General features: G+C 39.7%; 1 protein-coding gene across 8 annotated transcripts in view; it reads left to right on the forward strand.

Moving 5' to 3' along the window:
• LOC118429627 (caskin-1-like) overlaps nucleotides 1–22,580 on the forward strand; it is an 81,194-nt gene that overhangs the window by 40,514 nt on the left and 18,100 nt on the right. For all 8 annotated transcript variants that reach the window (XM_035840180.1, XM_035840176.1, XM_035840182.1 and 5 more), the window contains 3 exons: nucleotides 325–466; nucleotides 1,179–1,384; nucleotides 14,786–14,936. In XM_035840180.1, coding sequence (XP_035696073.1) covers nucleotides 325–466; nucleotides 1,179–1,384; nucleotides 14,786–14,936 — 499 coding nt within the window. The remainder of the gene's footprint in view (nucleotides 1–324; nucleotides 467–1,178; nucleotides 1,385–14,785; nucleotides 14,937–22,580) is intronic.

Below are 22,580 nucleotides of genomic sequence, written 5' to 3' on the forward strand. Positions count from 1 at the left end.
AATTCTTACATACAGATGTACAGCACTGTATACAGTAAATATGTGTATACATGTGTAGGGTATGCTATTCCTGTTCTCCCTACAATTGGCTGATGAAATTCGGTATTAAACACAACTCAATGTAGTTTCTTTTCTTTTTGACCAAAAATACTTACATTTTGTGTTGGGCTTCCAAATCTAGTTGACATAAAAGTGTGTTGAGATTTGTCATGATAAAGCCATGGTTTCGTCAAAGATGTTGAAACATCTGTTCCTTTATGCTTTTTTTTGTTTTGTTTCATTCAGATCTCCATGATGGATACAATGTTCTCTATTCTCCCCTAGTATAACTACCACCAAGGCGATGGAACGGAGGCCCCTGACACCCCGCCAAAGAGGAAGTCAGACATGATAGAGGGGGCCGAGGCTGAACCGCCTGCGTACAGCGAACCACACCTGCCTCCAGCCGCGCACCCCCCATTCCTCAGTAGGGACTCAGTTTACCTAACATCGTATCCTGTCATTGGATTTATACTCGGTCTACATGCAGAAAAATGTAGCATTGGATGGGTTGGATCTATCACTGTGACAAGAGTCTATACTTAATTCCCTTTTAGCCTAGAATGTTTCCCTGAGTTTTTTTGTTTTTGCCATTTGGACATATTTTATTCTTTGTTTGAAACTTTTATGTTGATGTTTTTAAGTGAGCACTTTCTGATGTAATGTATCACATAATTCAGCGATGAAAATAAATCAATTTAATTCAGTTGTCCAAGTACATATCTAAAGTATGTTATTTCGTATCAGCTAGGATTTTGAAATGGCTTAGTGTCTGGATTGCTTACGAATATTGAACATAGCTCATAAAGAACTTTGAGAGAGAGGTTGTGCGACAAATACTTAATACAACATTAATCTTGGATTATTTACCCAGCAGAAAACTTAAGCAGTTTGATCCCCTGCAAAAGGAAGAGATGGAAATGCCCAGGTTATATTCCCAAGGGTCCTTGTTGTTTTGTTAAGAAGACAAAGCATGTGAAAGCAGTACAATTCTTGTTTACTGTAAAGGATAAGTCAGACGCTCACACCAAGGCTGTTGTTGTTGTATATGGTTGTGTTATGCTGGAACTGATTTGAAAAGTCAAAACATTCCCACCCTAAAACCATGCATCTGCACTGCTCTTTCTTCCTCCTCTCAGCGAGTAAACAAGCAAAGTACGACACTCCCAGGCCCCCCAATGCGGCCATGGGGGATGAGGTCTGGTTGCCACGGAAGTCGTCGTCGGACAACGGGAGTGCGGGCAGCAGGGACAGTGTGGGGAGTATGGGCAGCGGGCGCAGTGCTGGGTCAGGACAGAGTCAGAGCAGCGGTGGACAGGCGGTGGCACAGACACAACAAATGAGGGTCAGTAGTCAATTTACCTCAATTTTGCTCCAGACAAAAGCTAGTTGATAGTGTCTGACAAATGCATATGACCCACATATAGTGTTGCCTGAGTACCAACTTGGTAGAAATTTGCCCTGACGCTGCGCCGGTTCAGGGCAGAGTCAGAGCAGTGGTGGACAGGCCGTAGCACAGACACAACAAATGAGGGTCAGTAGTCATCGATTCTACTATTGTGAGAGACTGCTTCTACCACTGACAGTATTTTTCTAGGACATCCACAATTTATAGAAAGCTGGATATTGTGGCTTATTGAGACCATGATAAACATCCCTGTAAACAACCAGAGGCAAATGCAAAGGATGGCAGTTTGTTTACAGTATCTCCTGCTTTGCTTGGTCCTGCTTTGTAAGAACAACCAAAATGAATATCAATCAAACAAATCATCATGCTGTAGTTAGCAAGGATGTCTGTTGGCAGCTTCTAGAATTTTTACATAACGTCTCAACATCAACATGTTTTCCACTTCCTGATGTTTCTGCCAAATAACCCATATATATTGTAGCCTGGGACCTGGGTACCATCTTGGTAGTGATTTGCTCTGACGTTTATTATATACATGTATACTAAGTCTTGGTCTATATACAGTTGTATCCCTGCTATTCTGTCTGTGAACTTTCCTAATCTCTGATGCCTGGACGAGGGCTCTACCTCTGAAGCTGTGAACACAAACTCCCCACAAGAAAAACAGTCAACTTTTCGCTGTATTCAAACATGTGTCATGACCCATTCCATAATTTGCTCATTAACTGACGTCACCACCAAAATATTTGAGTATACAGTTCCCCAGATGGGTAGCAGAAGCCTGAACTACTACCCGGATGGTACCCAGGCTATGTATATAGTGCCCAGATGGCCCCTAGTTTCCTCACCTGTCCTGTGTGTAGTAATCTCTGACCCATCCACATGCCAGTGTCACAACCATTTCTCCGGTCTTCAGTCATGTCTGCAATGTGATTTGGAATTGGCTCTGTGCCAATCTAGGCGGCCCCATCAGCGAAATTAGGTTTAGATTGGCATGCTTCTATTTACGATCATGGCACGTCAGATGTTATCCAGGAAGAACACAATCAATACATTGCCAGCATTCTGAGGCTTCAGTGTTTGTGGACTAGGTTTGCATTTTCCATTTCAAGTTAAGCCCCCTTTTGAAAATTGTCAGTTAACCTCCAGTGTGTATCACACTGTGACAGTTGAGATATTAAAATCTCCATTATAAGCCCATCATTTTTGCAGTTTATTGGCACAAACAACCTTTTCTCCCGTGCCCCACATTATGCCTTCGAAACACAAATAGATGTGCAATAAAAGCATAAAATCCTTGGAGCGGTGCGAAGCTTATTCCTTCCAACTGCTAAGGTTTAATGGAGACCACCTCTTTGACCTTTTCCCGCATTTCTGCCGTGTCAGGAAAATTGGCTACCGCAAAGAGCTTACTGTGTCTGGGATGGGCAGGGGAGAAAAGCTGCTCAGTCGTAAGAACATTAGTCTCGCTGTTACGTACATTTTGTATACACTGAGAATCTGAGTGGGTATCAGAAGGGCTGTTGGACAATCCTCATAAGTTACAGGATAATCTTTTAATCGGCTCCTGGCTACTTAAACCAATTATGGGAATATGCCAAAAGGTTAAAGGTTGAAAACCCAGGGCAATTGCAATATGCACGTTGCAACAACAAGCTCACATTGTAAACAGTATACATTAGCGGTACAAAAGTAACCAAACTGCAAATGACAGAGCATGACTGTATGCTTTTGCCTTGACTTTGACTTTGGCTTCTTTGCTTGATCTTTTGCCTTTTCGAGTTAAGGAGCATGATGCATTTAAGACCCTCACAGTAATCTTTTGAACCCAGTGGACGCGGTTCTAAGTTCATTACCTACAAAAAGGGTGGTTGGAAAACCAAAGAGACAAGTTCAAGACCTGGTGGCAGCAAGGTCTTGGCCCTTTTGAAATATTGAATAACCTGACCAAGCTTCTCTATGTGTTTTGCATGCTAAGGGGCTTGAAAAATTGGCTCTGTGTTATCTATGGTGAGTACACACGTCACAGTAGTGGGCATATTTATTCATAGGCCTCCTGTGTGTCTGATAAGGGCAGAAAGGTGTCAGTGTTTTATAAAGTGTTGCAGACAATATTAGCAGTAAGTAGAATAGTACATTATCTCAGTCAAACTCTCAGTATCTGGTTTGTCGTCCATTGTTCATGTCTCCGGAGGGTTAGATCTGCTTGCACATAGACGTATGTAGTGGCTTGGTGGCAGACTGCCGGGTGCCTCTGTCTGCCTTTTGCATAGTTGTCCTGTAGAGTAGTGTATGGGTATGCTGATATGGGATTTAGTTTGTACCATTCCTTGTTGAAAATGTAAGTAATGTCATTCAACCTGAATATTCAGTCAGGTTAGATTGCAAAGAAACTGTAGTGTACTGTGTACATATGTGATACATGTTTTTCCATACCAACATTTATTGAAGTAGAGAGCTATATTTCAAACTTAGCAAACAGAAATGAAAAAGACCATTCCTGATGCCAAGTGTAAATTGGCCCTAGAGGGAAACATTTTACAGACTTCCACTATTTCTGTGATTGTAAGATGAGCTTATTACCCAGAATCCTCATGCTCTTAATCAACAAGAGTAATATCCCACCATGCAGTGCTCATTCGTTTTAATCAAGCGCCTCTTGGGAAATTAGGTACATGTATGGTGGGCTGGGAAACCATATTTCTATTCCAGTCAGCAAATATGTCCTGTTCTCTGAGGATTGTACGACATTTGTGGTAACAGTATGTCTTATTCTGTACCATGATGGCATACGTACATATGGGAGAGGAGAGTCCAGGGGCATGTAGAAAGGAGGTAACTTGTGGTGTGTTGTTCTGACTGTTCCTTGTCGTGTAATTATCTCATTTAAATTGAAATGTAGTAACAGCTGGCTTAGTTTTTAGGCAACTTCTCCTTTGTGAAAAGGGGCTGCTTAAAAAGGGGGTGCTTACATGAACATAAGTCATTCTGTGCCTTGACAAGAAGTTATTGAAGTTCTTCAAAGTTGTTTGTGTGCAGCCAATTAGCTGCTGTTTGGCTTGCCATAAATGTTTATCAGGTTTTATTGTCACTTTCAGTCAATATCATTCAGCATTGTAGCTTCTATGATTGGGAGGGTCATACGAAAACGTGTATTTTGTATGCTGAATTTGTATTACGGGGAATATTAAATCCTATTGTATTACAAGATTTCGTAGTTAATACGATAAATCTTGCATTCTGTAACTTAATTAGACTGTTACTGTGATCAAATGAGGTCTGTCCCAGCCAGATGTAAACATGTTTTTCTTCTGTTGATCATGAATATTCATGATATCATATTAAAAACTTTATGACATCAGGACCATTAACCACATTACCAGTTTATGTTCCTACCATAATCATACCCAGTGGTGCTTTGTTAATGAGCCGTTCATAATTTGCAGCCGCAACAATACTCTGACAGACATGCACATTATTTTAGTAGTACCCAAAGGCATGTCAACACATTTTTCCAAACATTTTTCCTAAACACGATTTATTATATTATCTTAAAATTCTGGCTTATAAAAAGTGATTTATTTCAGTTCCAGGATAGACCATCCAAAAATAAAGTTTGGGTGTGCTTTGAATATATAGGCCTTCTTGAATATGTAGCCAGCTGTTGTTGATAGATAATCCCATCTCTGAATGGTTGATTTGCTGTCTTTAGAGGGTACTACAAAATGTACATGTTTATAGAACTTCCCCATAGGGACTAGAAATGGCACAATTGCTTCACCACATTTACCTCAGCAATAATATCTGACTCTGAATGTTTGTTGTAGAAAAAGTCCAGCATAGCATTGCTTGCACATTGGATTCAAAGGGAAAAGACAAATGTTTTACCTGCCAGCAGTATGGGTTGATCATATGTTTGTAAATACCAAAAGCCAAAACTTTTATCTGTTATTGTGTTAATTCACACTGAGGCAGCCACAGACATTGACATACCCTTGGGAACCTTCAGACAGGTTGCACATATAAAATTAGCATAAACATAACTTGTCAACAGTTTTGTGGACCTTATAAGCAAATCTAATGTCAAGTACAAATACATGAACTTTGGTGCCACAATACCTCAGTGTTTACTTTTTGGTTTAATAGAGCATTATTATCAGGATTTTGGTCCGTGTGGAAATTACAGCAAATTTGGTGATCCATAGATTTTAACTTTTCGACGGTTTCTCCAGAGATTTGCTATAATCTAGTTTAAACAGGTGGTCTGGAAGTGATAATAGCTTTCAAGTACTCTGGGGTATTTGAGAGAACCCTGTCCAAATGCCTCATGTATAGGCTGTGGGCTATTTATCCTGATAAGTTGATATGGCTCTTAGGTCTTCATCATTGTTATTCTAAATTCAGATACTTTGTGGAGGGGACTCTGGAACTTATTATACAAGAATGTCAAGAGGTTTTGGCCTAGGACCTATTTCATAAAAAAAGTATTTTCGTTTGAATGACAGATTCAGCAATGAATGTAAGCTCCTAAACAATAAGTGGGACGAAAAAAATCTAAAGCTAAAGACACCCCTGAATCAGTCAGAAAATTTATATTGTATATGGTAAGTTATCAGTATGAGTTACAATGGATGTAAAATTTGATAAGGAAGTTGCATACACAAACAAATGTACATTGTAGCTTAACTTTAGAATTGTAAAATTTAGCAATGATACCTCAGCCAAAAATCCATCTTCTGCTGTCATCAGCTAATTCTATTTTTGCAGTTAAGCTTAAAGCAAATAATAGGATTACTAACCTGTGTTAGGCATGGCATGATCAACTTACACCATTGAATCTAAACATGGCTCAAATATATGTAGTGTTTTAATCATGTACTCAAGTCACATCTCAGGAAATTTCTCAATTAGTAAGAGCCTTTTGTCATGTACCGAATCCTGATTTTCTGCTGATTTTTGCTTGAATGCTAATAATGGCTGCAGTAGGGAATGACCTGAGTCAGGAAATCTCATCTGAGGTTTCTTCTTTCTTTTTTTTTACACCTGCCAGACGTCAGTCTACGTGCAGTGTGAAGCAATCATGTACCCTCTGCGTGTACTGTGTCCTTGCTATCTCTGCCTGATCGATGCTGCTGTCAACTCAGCAGACAGATGGATGCTCCCTTAATCCCCTCTATCATTTAGCCAGCAGGATATGGAGACTCACTCTAGACTCACTTTTGTGTCGAAAACCTTTAAACTTGAAACTGTTCTAGACATCTTGGAGAAAGCCTATATGGACATATTTCAGTCATACCGTATATTCTCGAATAAAGTACGCACCCCAATTAAAGTACGCACCCCTGATTTGGGGCAAGTCTTAGACAGATCTGTGGGACTGAAAGGTAAAATGGAAAAACTCAAATAAAGTATGCACCCCTTCTCCACCAATTTTGAACAGACCTTTAACTGGTTAAATTAAAATTTATGATGTTTTCCACAGGTTATCTTGCATGAAATAACCTGGGGTTACACTGTCGTTGTCTCTTTAAACTTGTGGATTGCCTAACTGCAACTTGTAAAAATCACTGAGAATGAGCTGACAGAAGAAGTCAGCTAGTACATCTAACTGGGAAAACCAGTTGTACAACTGTCAAAGTCACTAACTCAAAAGGATTGTATGCAAATGCCACTCTTATGTAAATTATGTTTAGACAATTCTTTGGTAAGACAACACCAAGACAACTCCAATGTGTATCTTTTGAAACCTTCCTGGAAGTGTAGCTACAACTGGCTTTATTTTAGGCTTTATTTTACCATTTATCCATGCAATAACCTCAAATAAAGTACGCACCCAGACTTTGGCAACAACTTGTAGCACCTTTTCAGTTTTGAAAAATCTAAAAAGTGCGTACTTTATTCGAGAATATACGGTAACTGAAAATGCTCCCATCCAGGTACAGATTCAGTGTGAACTCACTGCTTTGAATTCATAGCTAGCCTTATCAAAAGAATGGATATACCTACTACCACCATGCATTATATAACAAAATTCCATAAATTCAACCATCATTTTAGAGTGTTGTTCATTCTTAGGAGGAACTCCAGCCTCATTATAGTGCTATTTTCCTTCCTGATTAGATGTAATACTGCAGCATCCTCAACAGCAGTGGTAATTTTTCACGGGTGCTCATATTTCTGCCTATACCCCTTAATGGTAGGGTAGGGATCCTCACTGGAGTACACAGCCGTCTGTGTTTGCTGATAGAGGGATGCTGAAGTACATGCAGGTCAACTTGTCATCAAAGTGTGCCATTTATGTAATACTAGTAAATACCTGGATGATGTGATTGGTTACACAGAACAGTATAGATAACAACAAGATCTTGCTGCTCTGCTTCTATGTTTCCAAGAATTGCTTCTAAGGGAGCTGTCTGATCCTGTGTCTCCTATATCCCCAGGTACATTGTGACTCCATTTATGTAATACTAGTAAATACCTGGATGATGTGATCGGGTACACGGAACAGTATAGTTTACAACTGGTCTGCTTCTACACTTCCAAGCAAGCTTTGTTTCTGAGGGAGCTATCTGATCCTGTGTCTCCTATATCCCCAGGTATGTTATGACCCCATTAATGTAATGCATGCACTACTTGTAAATACCTGGATGATGTGATCGGGTACACGGAACAGTATAGTTTACAACTGGTCTGCTTCTACACTTCCAAGCAAGCTTTGTTTCTAAGGGAGGTATCTGTTCCTGTGTCTCCTATATCCCCAAGTATGTTGTGACTCCATTTATGTAATACTAGTAAATACCTGGATGATGTGATTGTATAGTGGAAATGTAGTATGGAACAGTATAGTTTACAACTAGTCTGCTTCTATACTTCCAAGCAAGCTTTGTTTCTGAGGGAGCTATCTGATCCTGTGTCTCCTATATCCCCAGGTATGTTGTGACCCCATTAATGTAATACATGTACTACTTGTAAATACCTGGATGATGTGATTGGGTACACAGAACGGGTATGCTTACTACAACAAGATCTTGCTGCACTGCTTCTATGTTTCCAAGCATTACCTCTAAGGGAGCTATCTGGTTCTGTGTCTCCTGTCCCCAGGTACATTGTGACCCCGTTATGTCCTTCCATCATACCGGTTTGATACCTATCTATGATAAACCTGGGAATTGTGGTTATATCAGCGGGCCTGTAACTTAGGATTTAAATGTTGCGTTATCGATTTTATGTCAGCATTTTTGTGCCCTTGACTCTCATACTTGGCTCATCCAGCCATTCCAAGGTCATCCTTCAGAGCCGGTTTGATTATGAGTAGGAGAAACCATTTTGCTTGGAGAGGGGAAGCAGTAGGTTTTCATGATGACATAGATCGTTCAATCTAAGCATCAAAGCAGTGGCATGAATATACATGGAGCTCCTATCTGTTCAAGCTGTATTTCTCTAATTGGTTATCAGTACAGCTTGGAAGAAGAGTCACATGACAGTGTGCTCTCTCGGGTAATGTCTGAGGAGTCTTGTTTGATCCAGGCAGAATTCAATCAGTAAGCCCTGTCAGGGAGGCCTCGGGGTGTCGCCATCTCTGGTGCTGAATCTGGTGCTGCTGTGACAAGGCTGCCATCCGTTGGGTGAGGATACTGAAAACTGTTGTATACTCATAATACTGTTCCCTGGCATGGGTGGGTTCTTTTCAGTAGCCCATGGCATGTAATATTACCATGTGGTAATAGATATAGACAGGTCTGTTTTCATGGTAGCCCTACCTGGGTGAGGATACTGAAGACCTTCTTCTGGTGTATACTGTACCCTGGCATGTGTGGGTTCTTTCAGTAGTCCATATCTTGTAACATTACTATGTGGTAATACTAATAGATATAGACAGATCTGTTTTGATGTTAGCCCTGGGTGAGGATACTGATATGAAGACTGGGCTCCTCTTGGTGTATACTATACCCTGGCATGGGTGGGTTCTATTCAGTAGTCTATAGTATGTATCATTACTATGTGGTAATAGATACAGACAGGCCTGTTTTGGTAGTAGCCCTCTTGTTATGCTGCTGTAACAAGGCTGTAACAATACTGAAGACCTTCTCCTGGTGTATACTGTACCCTGGCATGGGTGGGTTCTTTTCAGTAGTCAATAGCATGTAACATTACTATTTCGTAATTGATATAGGCAGGTCTGTTTTGATGTTAGCCCTGGGTGAGGACAACGAAGACTGGGCTTCTCCTGGTGTATACTGTACCCTGGCATGGGTGGGTTCTTTTCAGTAATCCATAGTATGTATCATTACTATGTGGTAATAGATACAGACAGGCCTGTTTTGGTAGTAGCCCTCTTGTTATGCTGCTGTACAAAGGCTGTAACAATACTGAAGACCTTCTCCTGGTGTATACTGTACCCTGGCATGGGTGGGTTCTTTTCAGTAGTCAATAGCATGTAACATTACTATTTCTTAATTGATATAGGCAGGTCTGTTTTGATGTTAGCCCTGGGTGAGGACAACGAAGACTGGGTATCTCCTGGTGTACACTGTACCCTGGCATGGGTGGGTCGTATTCAGTAGTCCATAGCATGTAACATTACTATGTGGTAATAGATATAGACAGGTCTGTTTTGATAATAGCCGTCTTGTTCTGGTATTCTGAACGTACTATCAATAAATTTTCTGTGCAGGCTCAGTATCCTGCATTGAGAAACAGGGAGGAGGGTAGAACATCTGGTGCAGGTTATAGATTTTTTCTACCTTGGAAATCATGATTGATACCAGCTCTGGCAAGGTGTTACAGCAGCAATAACAACATACTGTCTGCAGGTTAAAGGTCAAACTGGGTCAGGTCTGTTTAAATCCATCAGTAATTTTGAGCCCCTTGTATCTGCTACAGATGGCACGCATCAGCCTTTGTTAACCTCTATTTTTCAGTTCAATAGAATGTGGTTTCTCCTTGGTGCTGATTTGCCATCCACTGCCTGGTACGCTTCAATAGTAGCTGTTCCTTCTGTGTCATACAAAATGCCAGAGCTTCTCTAAATATCCAAACATGTTCATTACTAAATGATATTTGTGAAAGAGCGGTGCAGGCACAAGAGATGAAATGTTGGAAATACTGGTATTGTGCCTTCTTTATTAAAATTCTGTGATGATAAGTTGATGGTACAAGGATGATATTGCAGTGTAATCATCGTTAGAAATCATAGCTCTCATGCCTTTAATTCCTTGGTCGGTATATTTTCACAGTTGAAAGTCTCTTTCATGGGAAGTCATTTGTCGCATGTGAGTTCACATGTGATACTTGAGGGCTTTGTGGGCTTGCGGAGGTGATTCATATCAAATTAGTGTTTCTGCCTCAGGTGCAGATTTCCCTTTTAATCTCATCATTGTGGCAACTAGGCTTCTTGATGGTCCCTGCCTGAGGTACCCTGGGATTTATGCTCAGGAATGATGGTCTGTGACACTTCTTCCTCTATGGTAGGGTTATGATCAACATTGACTGCCAGTCCTTGTCAAGAGTATTCTCAGCAAAAAGGATGAGAGATTGAAGTTTCATACATTTTGTTGTAAATTCTTCTAGCTCAGATTTTTTTTATTTGGTTTTCACAGTGTGTTAGAATCCTGGAGAGTTCTAGTCATTATCTTGCATCTTCTATTTTCTCACAGTTTTTGTACTGTGTTGATAGTTTTTCTTTTTAATTGTTGTGAACATCTTGGTGCTGGTTAGGTCTCCTTATACAAGGACTGTGGAAGATGACATTTATTGTTTCTTCTCACTCTTAATTGATGATAATGGAAATCTCTGTAAATCGTGCATCTTGTGTTGGAATCTCCAATAGGAGGCCATCAGTTTGCCCATCAACAACCCCATTATTGCAATGATGCACACTTTATGGCTATACATAGCAGCTTCCATTGTCATGCTGTTTAAGCAAGGCCTGTGGTGGTTGTTTCCCATTTATAGAAAGGATCACAAATAGGACAGCCATCCCAATCCAATTGGGGTAAACCTGTTGAGATGGGAATATGCCAGTCTTGATGTCTTTGATTTTTATAGACTGTTAGGAGAAATGGCTTAGTAAAGCAAGCTCCTTCCCTAAACACAAGTAAGTAAGAGAAGAGGTCTCACTCTCAACCTTGTGATGCACCATTCTTGTAATTCAGTTAGGTGCCATTATCACAATTGATAGAGGTAAATAGAGAATTCAACAAGGTGTATTCTGTATCACCCAAGCTGCCAGTCTGACTACATAAGATTGTAAGAGCATCAATTCTATTGTACAGATCTGACATTCAAAGTGTTGACATAAATGCACACAAAGTGCTTTTGACTTATTCTATGAAAGCTGGTGGGATACAAGTAGAAGCCTGTGGGATACCATAGAATGCAGACTTGTCCATCATGCCTGTATCAAATGTATCAGAACCCAGGTATGACGTACATGTAAAGTGCATTACATGTATGTACCTTCACAAGCACCCTGGGCTACTTATCTGTTCTGTGAACTGCTTTTGGGCTGTATCTTATTACCCTGAATGTCTAATCTTCATCAACGTTTCTCTGTTCTCTGTTCAGTCTCTTCTGTGAGGTTAGTCCCTCAAAAAGTTGACCTACTTTATATGGTTAATGATTCACAGTGTTCCTTAAAAATAAAGAATGGTGAGTCTGCATTGCCTGGTTACCATGCACACTACTGACTGGCAAAAAAACAAGCAAGATAACCAGTTTTAGAGAATAATTTTTGCTTTCACAAGGCAATGGGAATTGTATTCAAGTATTACAGTTTTTCTGATGAAGGTATTTATGTATTGATATATCAACATATTCTGTCCCCAGCATGAAGAATAAACAACTGCTAGGGTGTTTTGTTCCCACCTGATACTTCCTACAGTTCCATCCAGCCCCAGCATGCACTTGTTGTGCGTTGCCGATTAATTACGTGGCCCCGCGGGGTGGAGGCCCTACAATAGAGCCAGACACGTTGAATGATGTGGGATGGGAGAACTCATTATGTTCCTGTGTGTTGACAAATCACTGAGGCAGACTTGAGGGTGGGCAGACCTGATTATACCTCATTTGGAACCAGGTGTTGGAGGTCAGATAGGTGTGAGTTTTGTGATAATTTTCATTTGACCAGTGGGTTGAGTCTGTTTTTCATTGTTACAGGGGCCAGACGCAGGGTGAGGTAGGGTATACCTTGTAAATTAATAGCTAACATAGCTGCTCAAAGGCCATTCACTTTTAGAATATATGATGGCCTGGGAATGTTGGCTGCAGGGTAGAAATCCCAAGATTTTACTTTAACAGAGCTGTGTATGTAATGTACTGCATATAGGTTGGAGGTTGCCTTGTGTCTTCATTTTTCATCCTTTGCTGAGCTATGAGCATTTGATTCTGAATGTTCAGTGTTGAAATAATCACAGTAGTCTATACATGACAGAGTATTTTTATCAGAAAATTGTGTTTGTGCAAAATGTTATCTGCCATAATGTTGAATATGTTATTGATAGTTTCCTTTTGTGGATATGTAGCTGATTAGGATAATTACCAGTCCAATCATAGGGCCTTGTTAGGATTACCTCTACTTTGGCAAGGGCTACTTTTTTCTTGTTGAAATCATTTATCTTCATTATGACTGTTGATAGCTATGTAAATATCCATTGCCCCTGCCTACAAAGTAAATGCTTGTGATATTCACAAAAAAATTTTTAGATACATAGGAGACAATCCTGCTATCATGTTGTCTGGACTTCATAAAAGTATTTTTATGTCAACGTCCCAGAGGTATGCTGTAGAATAGTAAAACTATATAAAACCAAACTGAAGTCCTGGATAGAATATCATGATAAAACCTTGTGTCTAAGCCTGCCTGTTATCTTGCATGGGAAAATTCCCAGGTCCTTTCTGCCTAATCAGTATTGTAGCTGTAATGGATGCACAAGCACATGTTGGTTGGTTTATCATCTGTGAAATAACTGGAAACTGTGCAGGACTTGCACATAGGTAAACGCCATGTGGAAAATTATAGTTTGATGCTACTCAGGTTTGATATCTGAAATCCCTGTCATTTGGTTTTTGTTGCACATTGAAGATGATACTGATATAAAGATCTATATGTAAAAGGTATGGTAGTTAATAAGATGTCTAGCATAAAGTGTTGGTAGGCAAAACTCTCACAGCACACTGGAGCATGTTATATCTTATTCTGTATTTTCTAAGAGACTATAACATTGGACTTACTTGTCCATCAAGCTGTAACCTACATCACAGTTGTCCATTTTGTGGGTCAGAAATGTTAGTCTGTGTGAATGGAGAGTAATGGAGAAGTCGTACATGTGTGTGCTTTGGTCCATAGCAGGTTACATAATATTACTATTGTTGTCAGAGACGGATTGTTGTATTTTGTACATGGCTGTTTCTGGACCAATAATGAACTGCATCTATCTGCACTATGCGCTGCAAAGTTGACTCCATTGGACTTAACCATGACACGCAATCTATCTTGCTGCTCCATTTTGCTCTTAGTCCAGAAAGCTTGCCGTGAGCCCTGTCTCTCCTGGTTTTGTACTGTGGGCAGGGGTATTAATGCACATGTATGTGTACAGTACTGTAACCACATGTATATCTGCAGGGACGTAAATTGCATGCTATGTAAAAGTAAACAGCTGATGTCTCTTTAAGCTTTTAACAAGCAAAACAGTTAGTTCAATGTAGATGATGTTCATCCTTAGAGGGTGAATATTATATTTATTTCAAAGCATGAAGGTATGTCTTTACAGTCCTTGCTTCCTGTGTGAGCATACGTTTTAAATATGCAGACGCTGTACACGTATGTTCGATATAGGTCAAACAAGTGTCCACAAAGGTCAGGAGTTATCCTATTGGAGAAAATTGATGTGATAGTTCGGCTGTTGAGCCTGTAAAGAATCAATACCTGTACTTCATTCTGTACACTTTAAGTGTCCTGAATTATTTTTACCAGGAATGTTTTTAAGCAGTGTTGGATTAAAGTATTTAATTGAGTTTTGTATTGTGATAACCTTGTAGGTTTGAATGTGAGGATCCTGTATACATTGTGTATATAAATGCAAGTTTGTGAGGGGAGGGAGCTGTTGCAATATGGCTGCTATCAGTATTGATCATACTCTTATTGTTGCATAGTAGCAGTAGTATTAGATTCATAAAGACTGGTGTATTAAAGTACCGTTGGGGTTATACTGCCCCATATGGGGTGACATGCTCTTTCTTCTAGCTGATGGGGATGTTCCAGGTCTTCTGTCTGTCCTATCACTATTTCATACTTGTACATAAATGTACAAAGAAGTAACTCATTTGTCCTTCCCACAGCCATGGCCAGAGACCAGACCGCCCCCACCATCAGGGACCAGTCACCAGCCAGCCGCCTACCTCGGTGCTGAACCCGCCGCCAGTATTGCAGCCCGAGGATCCAGTAGGAGCTATGAGAACATGCTGACGGACAGACAAAGGCCGCCTTATGGTAACCTGATTTTACAACACCTTTCTCACAAAAAAAACAACACTGTCGAGTTCACACTGAATAGATTGGTCCTCAAAGAGTTCTTTTTTGCCTGCTTGCAAATTGCATTCTTATAATTTGTACATGTACATCTATGGACACAAGACTGACTGATAAGACAGGCAAAGGCCGCCTTTAATATGGTAAGCTTAGTTTACAGCACTTTTCACAATGAGAAAACAATACTGGCGAGTTCAGAATAAATAGATTGACTCTGGTTTATTAACTCAAAGTCCTCAAAGAGTTCTTTTTTGCCTGCTTGCAAATTGCATTCCTAAAATTTTGTACATGTACATGTATGGGCATAAGACCCACTGATAGATGTTAGGGGAAAGCAAGCACTGTACATGTATACACCTGAAGAGGCTGTGTGGCTATAAGTTTGTTATTGTTAAAGTCTTAGGTATTGAAGTTAGTCTGCAGTCCACTTTCAGGGACATTGTGAATGATTTATTAGATTCTTGAGGCGGCTTGAATTTCCAATTCCACATCAAATCTAGAATAATCCATACCCTGATTAAGATGAAACCGACTTTATCAGCTTGTAATGAAATAGTAATTTTGTAGGAAGGTCTTAAATGTGAAGCCCTTTGGCACGGTTTTATCATCAGAGATTTGGATAATATACTTTCAACGGTGAACTGCATCCTAATGTGGTATTCCTTGGAGGAGATTGTCACCATGGTATGCAACCGCCAGCAGATAATAATGGTACAGTATTCAAGTTTATCAAATGAATATGACATTTTTGGCAACATTGTCCCAATTGTCCCAACTGCATGTAACAAGCCGCAGTGTGTCCCATGCTTTGTGAGAAAATTCATCTCACAAACAACATAAAATAAAAATCTATGCATGAACCAAAGTTATTGATCTGTTCATACTGGTAGTCAACATGAGGAACTGGCAAGTGCTGTACTTGCATTTCATTTTCATAGATCTCCTACTTTATCTTGGTCTCAGGATGCCAGTGAGCCCACACCAATTTGTTTGATAGAATTAAGGGTTGCTTGCAACATGGTAAAATTTAAGCTGTTATTATTAAAGATGTTGACAGGAATGATTACAATCTATCAAGTGTATGTAGTGGCTTATGTATGTATGCCAATGTTGTGGTTCTAGATCATTCCTGTGTGGTCAGGTATGAACATGTAGATGTAGCTCTCTCATACTCCAATTATCCAGCAAAACGTTGTATGGCATGTTAAGTAACACATTCTTCTCAAATAGAGAGAAGCCTTGCTACCTGAACATAACAGTAACTGTTGAAAAACATGTCGCTTTCTGTCTATCTCACTGAGATGATGAAGTTGCACATATACGTTGGAGATTTTCCCAGTCTCTGTGGGGTCAGGTACCCAACCTCTGTCATGTCCCACACAATTTCCGGAGCCATCCTCTCCCTTCAGCGTACACAATTGATTGGACGGCGTGCATTCTAGCATCTTCCTGCCGATAGGCAAGGCAGCATGGCCTGTGTAAATCAGCGAGGTGGGCAGTGACTCTCATTTGGGGGAATTCAGCACGACTTGCCCTGTCACCTTCCCGGGAAATTCAATCAATAGATGATAGAGTTTTATGTTTTGCCATTCCCTTCGGCACTTAGAGACCAGGCAAATGCCGCTTGCTATTGGCCGGGTGACAGATTTATTGTATGCACAGCAGGCTATAGTACAATCAGTCTCATATTCAAGGCTTAGGTCTAAGCCAGTTGGGTGGGGCAAGTCGGCACTGCAGCTGCATCCATGCTGAAGTAACTCCAAAGGTTGCTGATTTTCTTGCATGCTCGCTCTATTGTAGAGAAGGGTGAGTACTCTGGTTTCCATCCATTCGATAAAATGAGATTACTTTCTGTAAATTTTGGATGGCTTTCTTTGCAATGGATACATCTAATGATATTCAAGTGTACCGCAAATCCTTGTGGCTAAGCTGGGATTATGGTGCGAGGTCAAGCATGTTTCTGTCTGACCATGCTGCCGCAAAAGGGCTTAGTGAAAATCAATCTGTATCAAAATGCCTCCTATTTAGACAAGTTTCAAAATCACTGTCCTTTGTGCTGAAAATGTAAGCGTAGTGTATCAGCCACCTTCATTTTGGTGTTTTAGATGGAAGGTGAGAAAGTCTGAGCTTAATCTCTTTAGTCCACTAGTTGTTACCATGCCTTGCACGTACACCTGTGTTATAGCTTGCTTATCTTGGTATACAGTTTAATGCACGAGCCACAATCCATTAGGTTCTTGTAATTAATGCCTATTTTTCTGGCTCAGGCATTGTTCTGCTCTTGAAGGACGACAGGGTCACACCTTTTCTGGAAGGTTCTTCCATTAAGCACACACAAATGTATCACCTCAACAAGTAGGGCTCTCTCCACACTGATGGACAATGTTAGCGGCTTGATTTACAAAGAAGATAAGCATCTTTGTTCTCATCCATAACCCTTTCCAGAATCCATCACCCTTGCTGAATCAGCACCCGAATCAGGTCCCGTATATTGATGCTATCCAAAAGGTAGCTTCACCTTGGCAGTGCTCATTAATTACTTGCTATCTTCTTGTCCATCTCGTTTGTAAAACTGCTCAAGATTCCTACATTTCTTTGTTCAGATGGGATGGGAGCTCCTCTTGCTAGGGAGCAGAAATAGTGTTCGGTTCGAGACCCAAGTATTTTATGGTACAACAGTTCACCACAATTTGATTGAAGCACACTCTGCTGTGTAAAGAGCAATTGGATAATAGCATTTCCAGCAAACTGCTGGGAGGACTTTAAGTGGAACAGATCGTATCAGTCTCCCTGTATGTTTGTGATTCAAACAGTTCCATTGAAAGTGTTTGGGACTTAATTTCATTGCACAAGTGAAATCTTTGTTGTTAGAAAATATTTTACTGCTGTGATTATTACCACAATATAAACAGGTAATACTTTTTTATTGTGCCCAATGCAGTTTATGACAAGGATTAAATGCCCAGGTTTACACATGCCCATAAAAAGTAATCCTGAAAGCTAGTCCCAAATCAATAGACAGTCCTATGCAGCATACAAATCCGTATGTTGAATATGCTCTGTGTTGTTGAATACCTGATGTGGCAATGTTTATAATAACTGCATGAACATTTAGCAAATCCATCCATCCATCCGTCCATCAACATGATCATGCTTGGACCATTACTATAACTTAGTATAAGCAACTGGAGCATTACCTGAGACATTTGCCACTTACATGAAAACAACTTAGCAGTTTCTGAAAGAACTTTCGAAAACATAATCGCAACATGTTGTATATTGATGGTAATATTTTCTTTGTTTTCTAACTTCGGTCGGCCCAGTTAATGCATACAGAAGCATTGACCAACTCCAGGCAGTATTGATTGGATTTTTATTGCTGCTGAAATTTGTAATTCTAGTGGCCACATTTCAGTAGAGGTATTGCTTGGGGTGTTATAGGGCTTTGTGCCTGCACTGTAAATGGGCAGCTTTGGGGAAAATGAAGAATGATTGACACTGCATGGGGTGTCGATATGGAATGCCAATAGAAGTTGGATTGTCAAATTGGAAAATGTCATCTTGTTAGTTTTTACATCAAAATATATTGGTAACTCTCATGTTGACTGATTGTTACTGCTTTGCTCATTTGTGTATGAAATATGCCAGGTTCTATGTCACTTTTTAATGTTAAGATATTGAAGTATTGACATATTAGTGTTTCATCTTGTTTGCATCAGACAACGGTATTTAGGTCTTGTTGCAGTATTAGTTTGTTCAATGGACTGTGAAATGGGGAGCTGTCAGAGGGATGTGGTACATAACACCAGTGGTCAGCACTGAGATTGTGTCGCAAATATAACACTTATATATACATTCAAATTCAACACTCCTTTAAATATGAAAATGATATTCTGTAATTTATCAGCAGTTTTTTTTATTAGGGACAAAAAGAAGTAACATTTTTTTCTTTAAACAACATTATTAATATCAACAAGATTCCTGACTGAATTTTCTTTTTGGAAACTTAAATCCAAAAAAGCAATATAGATCTTCACTGCATATCATTGACTATGATTGCAACTTAGACACAAGGGGTATTTTTGTGTCTAGACAAAAATTGTCACTTTCTCTCACAAATTGCTCCAAACATCATCACACAGCTTAAATATCAGCTGAAACACAGATTAAACTGGATTAAACAAGCTTAAACTAGATTAGATTTGTGTAGCTCTACTTAAAACCTGTTATCTTTCCAACAGTAATAGCAACAACCACAGGAAAGGCATGCATGTGTGCTTCTGAGAATGAAAATATTGCCTTTCCTGTGAATTATTTTATTTAATATGTCTAAGTACATAGCATGATAAAGTTGCTGCCTGTTCATCATGATTGTGAAATGATTGAACCCTGACCTTTGACCACCCCTGGGAGATGATGTCACCATGCCATATGTTGGCCCAGGGTGAGGCATGTCACATGTGTGATATAAAAACAAGATGACAGGGAGGCAATAATATGGCCTGACACCAAGATAGGTCCTCTGCTTGATTAGGTCTTACATGGCCCAGTTTGATCAAAGGTATGCACTAATCATGACTGTAGTATGAAATATTCAGATCTGTATTGAACATTTCACTGCATATTATTGATGCATTTTCTGATTTATGGCATGCAGTTGTTGATGCGCATGGCTGTCAATACTTTTCCTGCACCGAAAAAGCACCAATCCATATAAATGTATTGTGTAATTTCTGCAGCTTTCATTGAAGGGTTTGTTATTATCATATAGTTACAACTTACATGTACAATGTATATGTAGCACTTTTGATAAGAGCAAGACTTGTCAGCTTGGTAAAATTGTCATTGTTTTTACTATGTTGAGAATAACAATGAAGGGAATGTCTGCATTATTCATAGTCTATATAATGGCCTTATGACTTAATGTGACATTTTTCGTGGGAGAAAAATGTGCCCTGATCAAACATGTGTTTAACTTCCACCTCTGATCTATTACTGAGCATAACATTGACCCAGATTCTACTGAAGCATCTCAATCAAACTGTAGCAGTCCACAACTGCAGCCTCTAGTGGCAATTATCAGGGCAGTAAAATTTCCAACAGGGCCTTAACTGTGATCCAAAATGGTGCACCTGTTTTTCTATAGCACAATGAATATGTGTCGGTAATAGAACCAGGGCTCTAGCCAGCGTCCGTTTTTCCGTCAATTGACGGAAATTTACTGCGTCTGACGGAAAAATTTTAAAAGCAATCCGTCAACCTTGACGGACAAAAATCCTAGGTGGAAGCTACAGGCGGCTTGGGACGCTGTCCACGGCTGTAACAGCCACACACTGTTTGTTTTGCTATTGTTATGATTGTTGACCATGTGTGTCGGCGCTCTTTCGCATACGATAATCTCATTAAAACTGGTTTTTTAAGGTCTCAATGGCAACATTTACTACTTTGTAGAGTCATAGGGAAAATTAATTTTCGCGATTTTCACGATGATTGGAATTGGCTGACGGAAAAAAAATTCGAGCTGGCTAAAGCCCTGAATAGAACCCATAACCTTTAATTCCAATTCTTAAAAGCAAGCATTATTAAAGAGCTTAAAGCATCACTGAATATTATTATCATAGTATATTTGTCCGCTATTTTCTTATTGACATCTTCATCAAAAATGTAGTATGTTGTGATAAAGTAACACAGAAATATTAATGGATGAGGAGACTTGTTTGTTTGGTAGCAAGTAATCACAATTTATTGGGAAATTCAATAAATTGTCCCCAGGGATTTTTTGCCTACTTGATATTCACCCCTTGTAACAAGCTTTTGTGCCTGCTTGGTAATGGCCATGGGCCAGGTTTCAAATTATATGGGCTCTGATCATTTCAGTACTTATATATGCATTTATGACTGTGAAAAATATATTTGCCAAACTACAGTTAATGGAGGGAAGACAAGATTCTATTCAAAATTGAAAGGAATAATGAAATGAACAATGAATGAAAGTCAAAGTTATTTTCCTATGAATCTGTCTTCTGGTGGAATTTTCAGTTTCTTAACACCCAATTGATAACAGCTGCATCATTATGTCTCATTCACACCTATCGCAGTGTAACATGCAGCGAAACCTATTGAAATTCTGCACAATATGCAGCCTGTGACGAGGGTTAAAGTGCAGGGGCTGTGTAATAGAAAATTGTCCTGCTTTGTGATCTGCCTGTCAGACTCTCAGAGCTTGGGGACTTGTAACTGGGCCAGGCGGGCGTCAGGACTGACACTGCCGCACCTTCTACATATGATAACGGCTGCCTAGTCAAGGATTTAGGTTGAGAAGCTCTTTCTGCTTGAGGATATTGTGCAGGTAACATTATTTTGACTTTACCGTGTGATTGGCCTATGTGTAGCTAAAGCAGAGCAGGTTATAGCTGAAGTGGTAGGTAGACTGGTATGTTGTGTTTAACTACTATTCGTTATTCATTACTTGTATGTACTTATGTCCTGTGCCTGTATATACCTCTATGCATGTGCCAGTGGGAACACTGTTTGGCAAGCATATTCCACCTTTGTTTTTAGACATTTTCTTGCATATATAAAGGTTTTGGGAGACATCAAACTATGCTTTATATTGCTTGGTACTTCACACATGCTTGTGATAATATCATACAAGACACTTGTACTTGTGTGTTTTGGATACAATAATGTTCCAAGCGTCTGATATGTAAATATAAAGGGCGTGGGTAATTCTGGACAACTTCATTGCTGCTGAGGTCAGGCATTGAGCAGATGGCTGTGACCACCTCCTACTGTTCCTCATAGTAGTCCAGCTCTGTCTGAATGGTCAGGACTCCTGGGTATGGTCAAAGGTCAGCAGGGAAAATACAGGGGGAAAGAAAATGTACCACTAAAAAGAATGCTATTGGAACACTTTGGCCTTTTCTCATTTTACATTGAGATTATAAATAGATAAAAAGAATATTCTTACCCTACTACATGTAGATTTTTCTGTAGCTGTGCATAGAAATACATCTATCACAGTTTTAAAGTAACCTTAATGTTATATTTGCAGTGCAATACAGCAGAATCCTTCCAGCTGCCTTAGGCCCCACTGTTTCATAGTTCTGAGGTGACGTCACCTTCTTCATTCATCACTTTCTGAAAGGTACTGCTTAAGGTTGGAGGTCGTGTGATGCTTTGTGAGCACATCTTTCATGGTCCTGTGTTTCATTTCTTTTTAAGCAGCCTGTGAAGGAGTGGAGTATGGATCAAGGTCATCCCCATGTACACAAGTTGTCCATCAAAGACTGACTTTGGTTCTCCACAAAAAACTAATTTTCTGCCTGCGTGTCTGCCTGTTAGCTGTGTTGGCTGCTCAAGACAGTAATGGGGCCCGTTAGGAATACTAAAACCCAAATTGAAGTATAGAAAAGAAAAGGAGTCTGAAGCGAAAAGCTTCTTGAAGAATTGCTCACATGGCGATCCGTTGAAATTTCCATGTTAAATCCGATTTTCTAAGTGTCTGACTAAAATACATTTGTACCCTGCGGCAGCCTTAGACTTGCATTGTACAAAATGTACAATTTAAATGTGAAACCTATTGATCATTTTACTGTATTATAG

This window comes from Branchiostoma floridae, chromosome 13, assembly GCF_000003815.2.
Source record: "Branchiostoma floridae strain S238N-H82 chromosome 13, Bfl_VNyyK, whole genome shotgun sequence".
NCBI classification, from domain to species: domain Eukaryota; kingdom Metazoa; phylum Chordata; class Leptocardii; order Amphioxiformes; family Branchiostomatidae; genus Branchiostoma; species Branchiostoma floridae.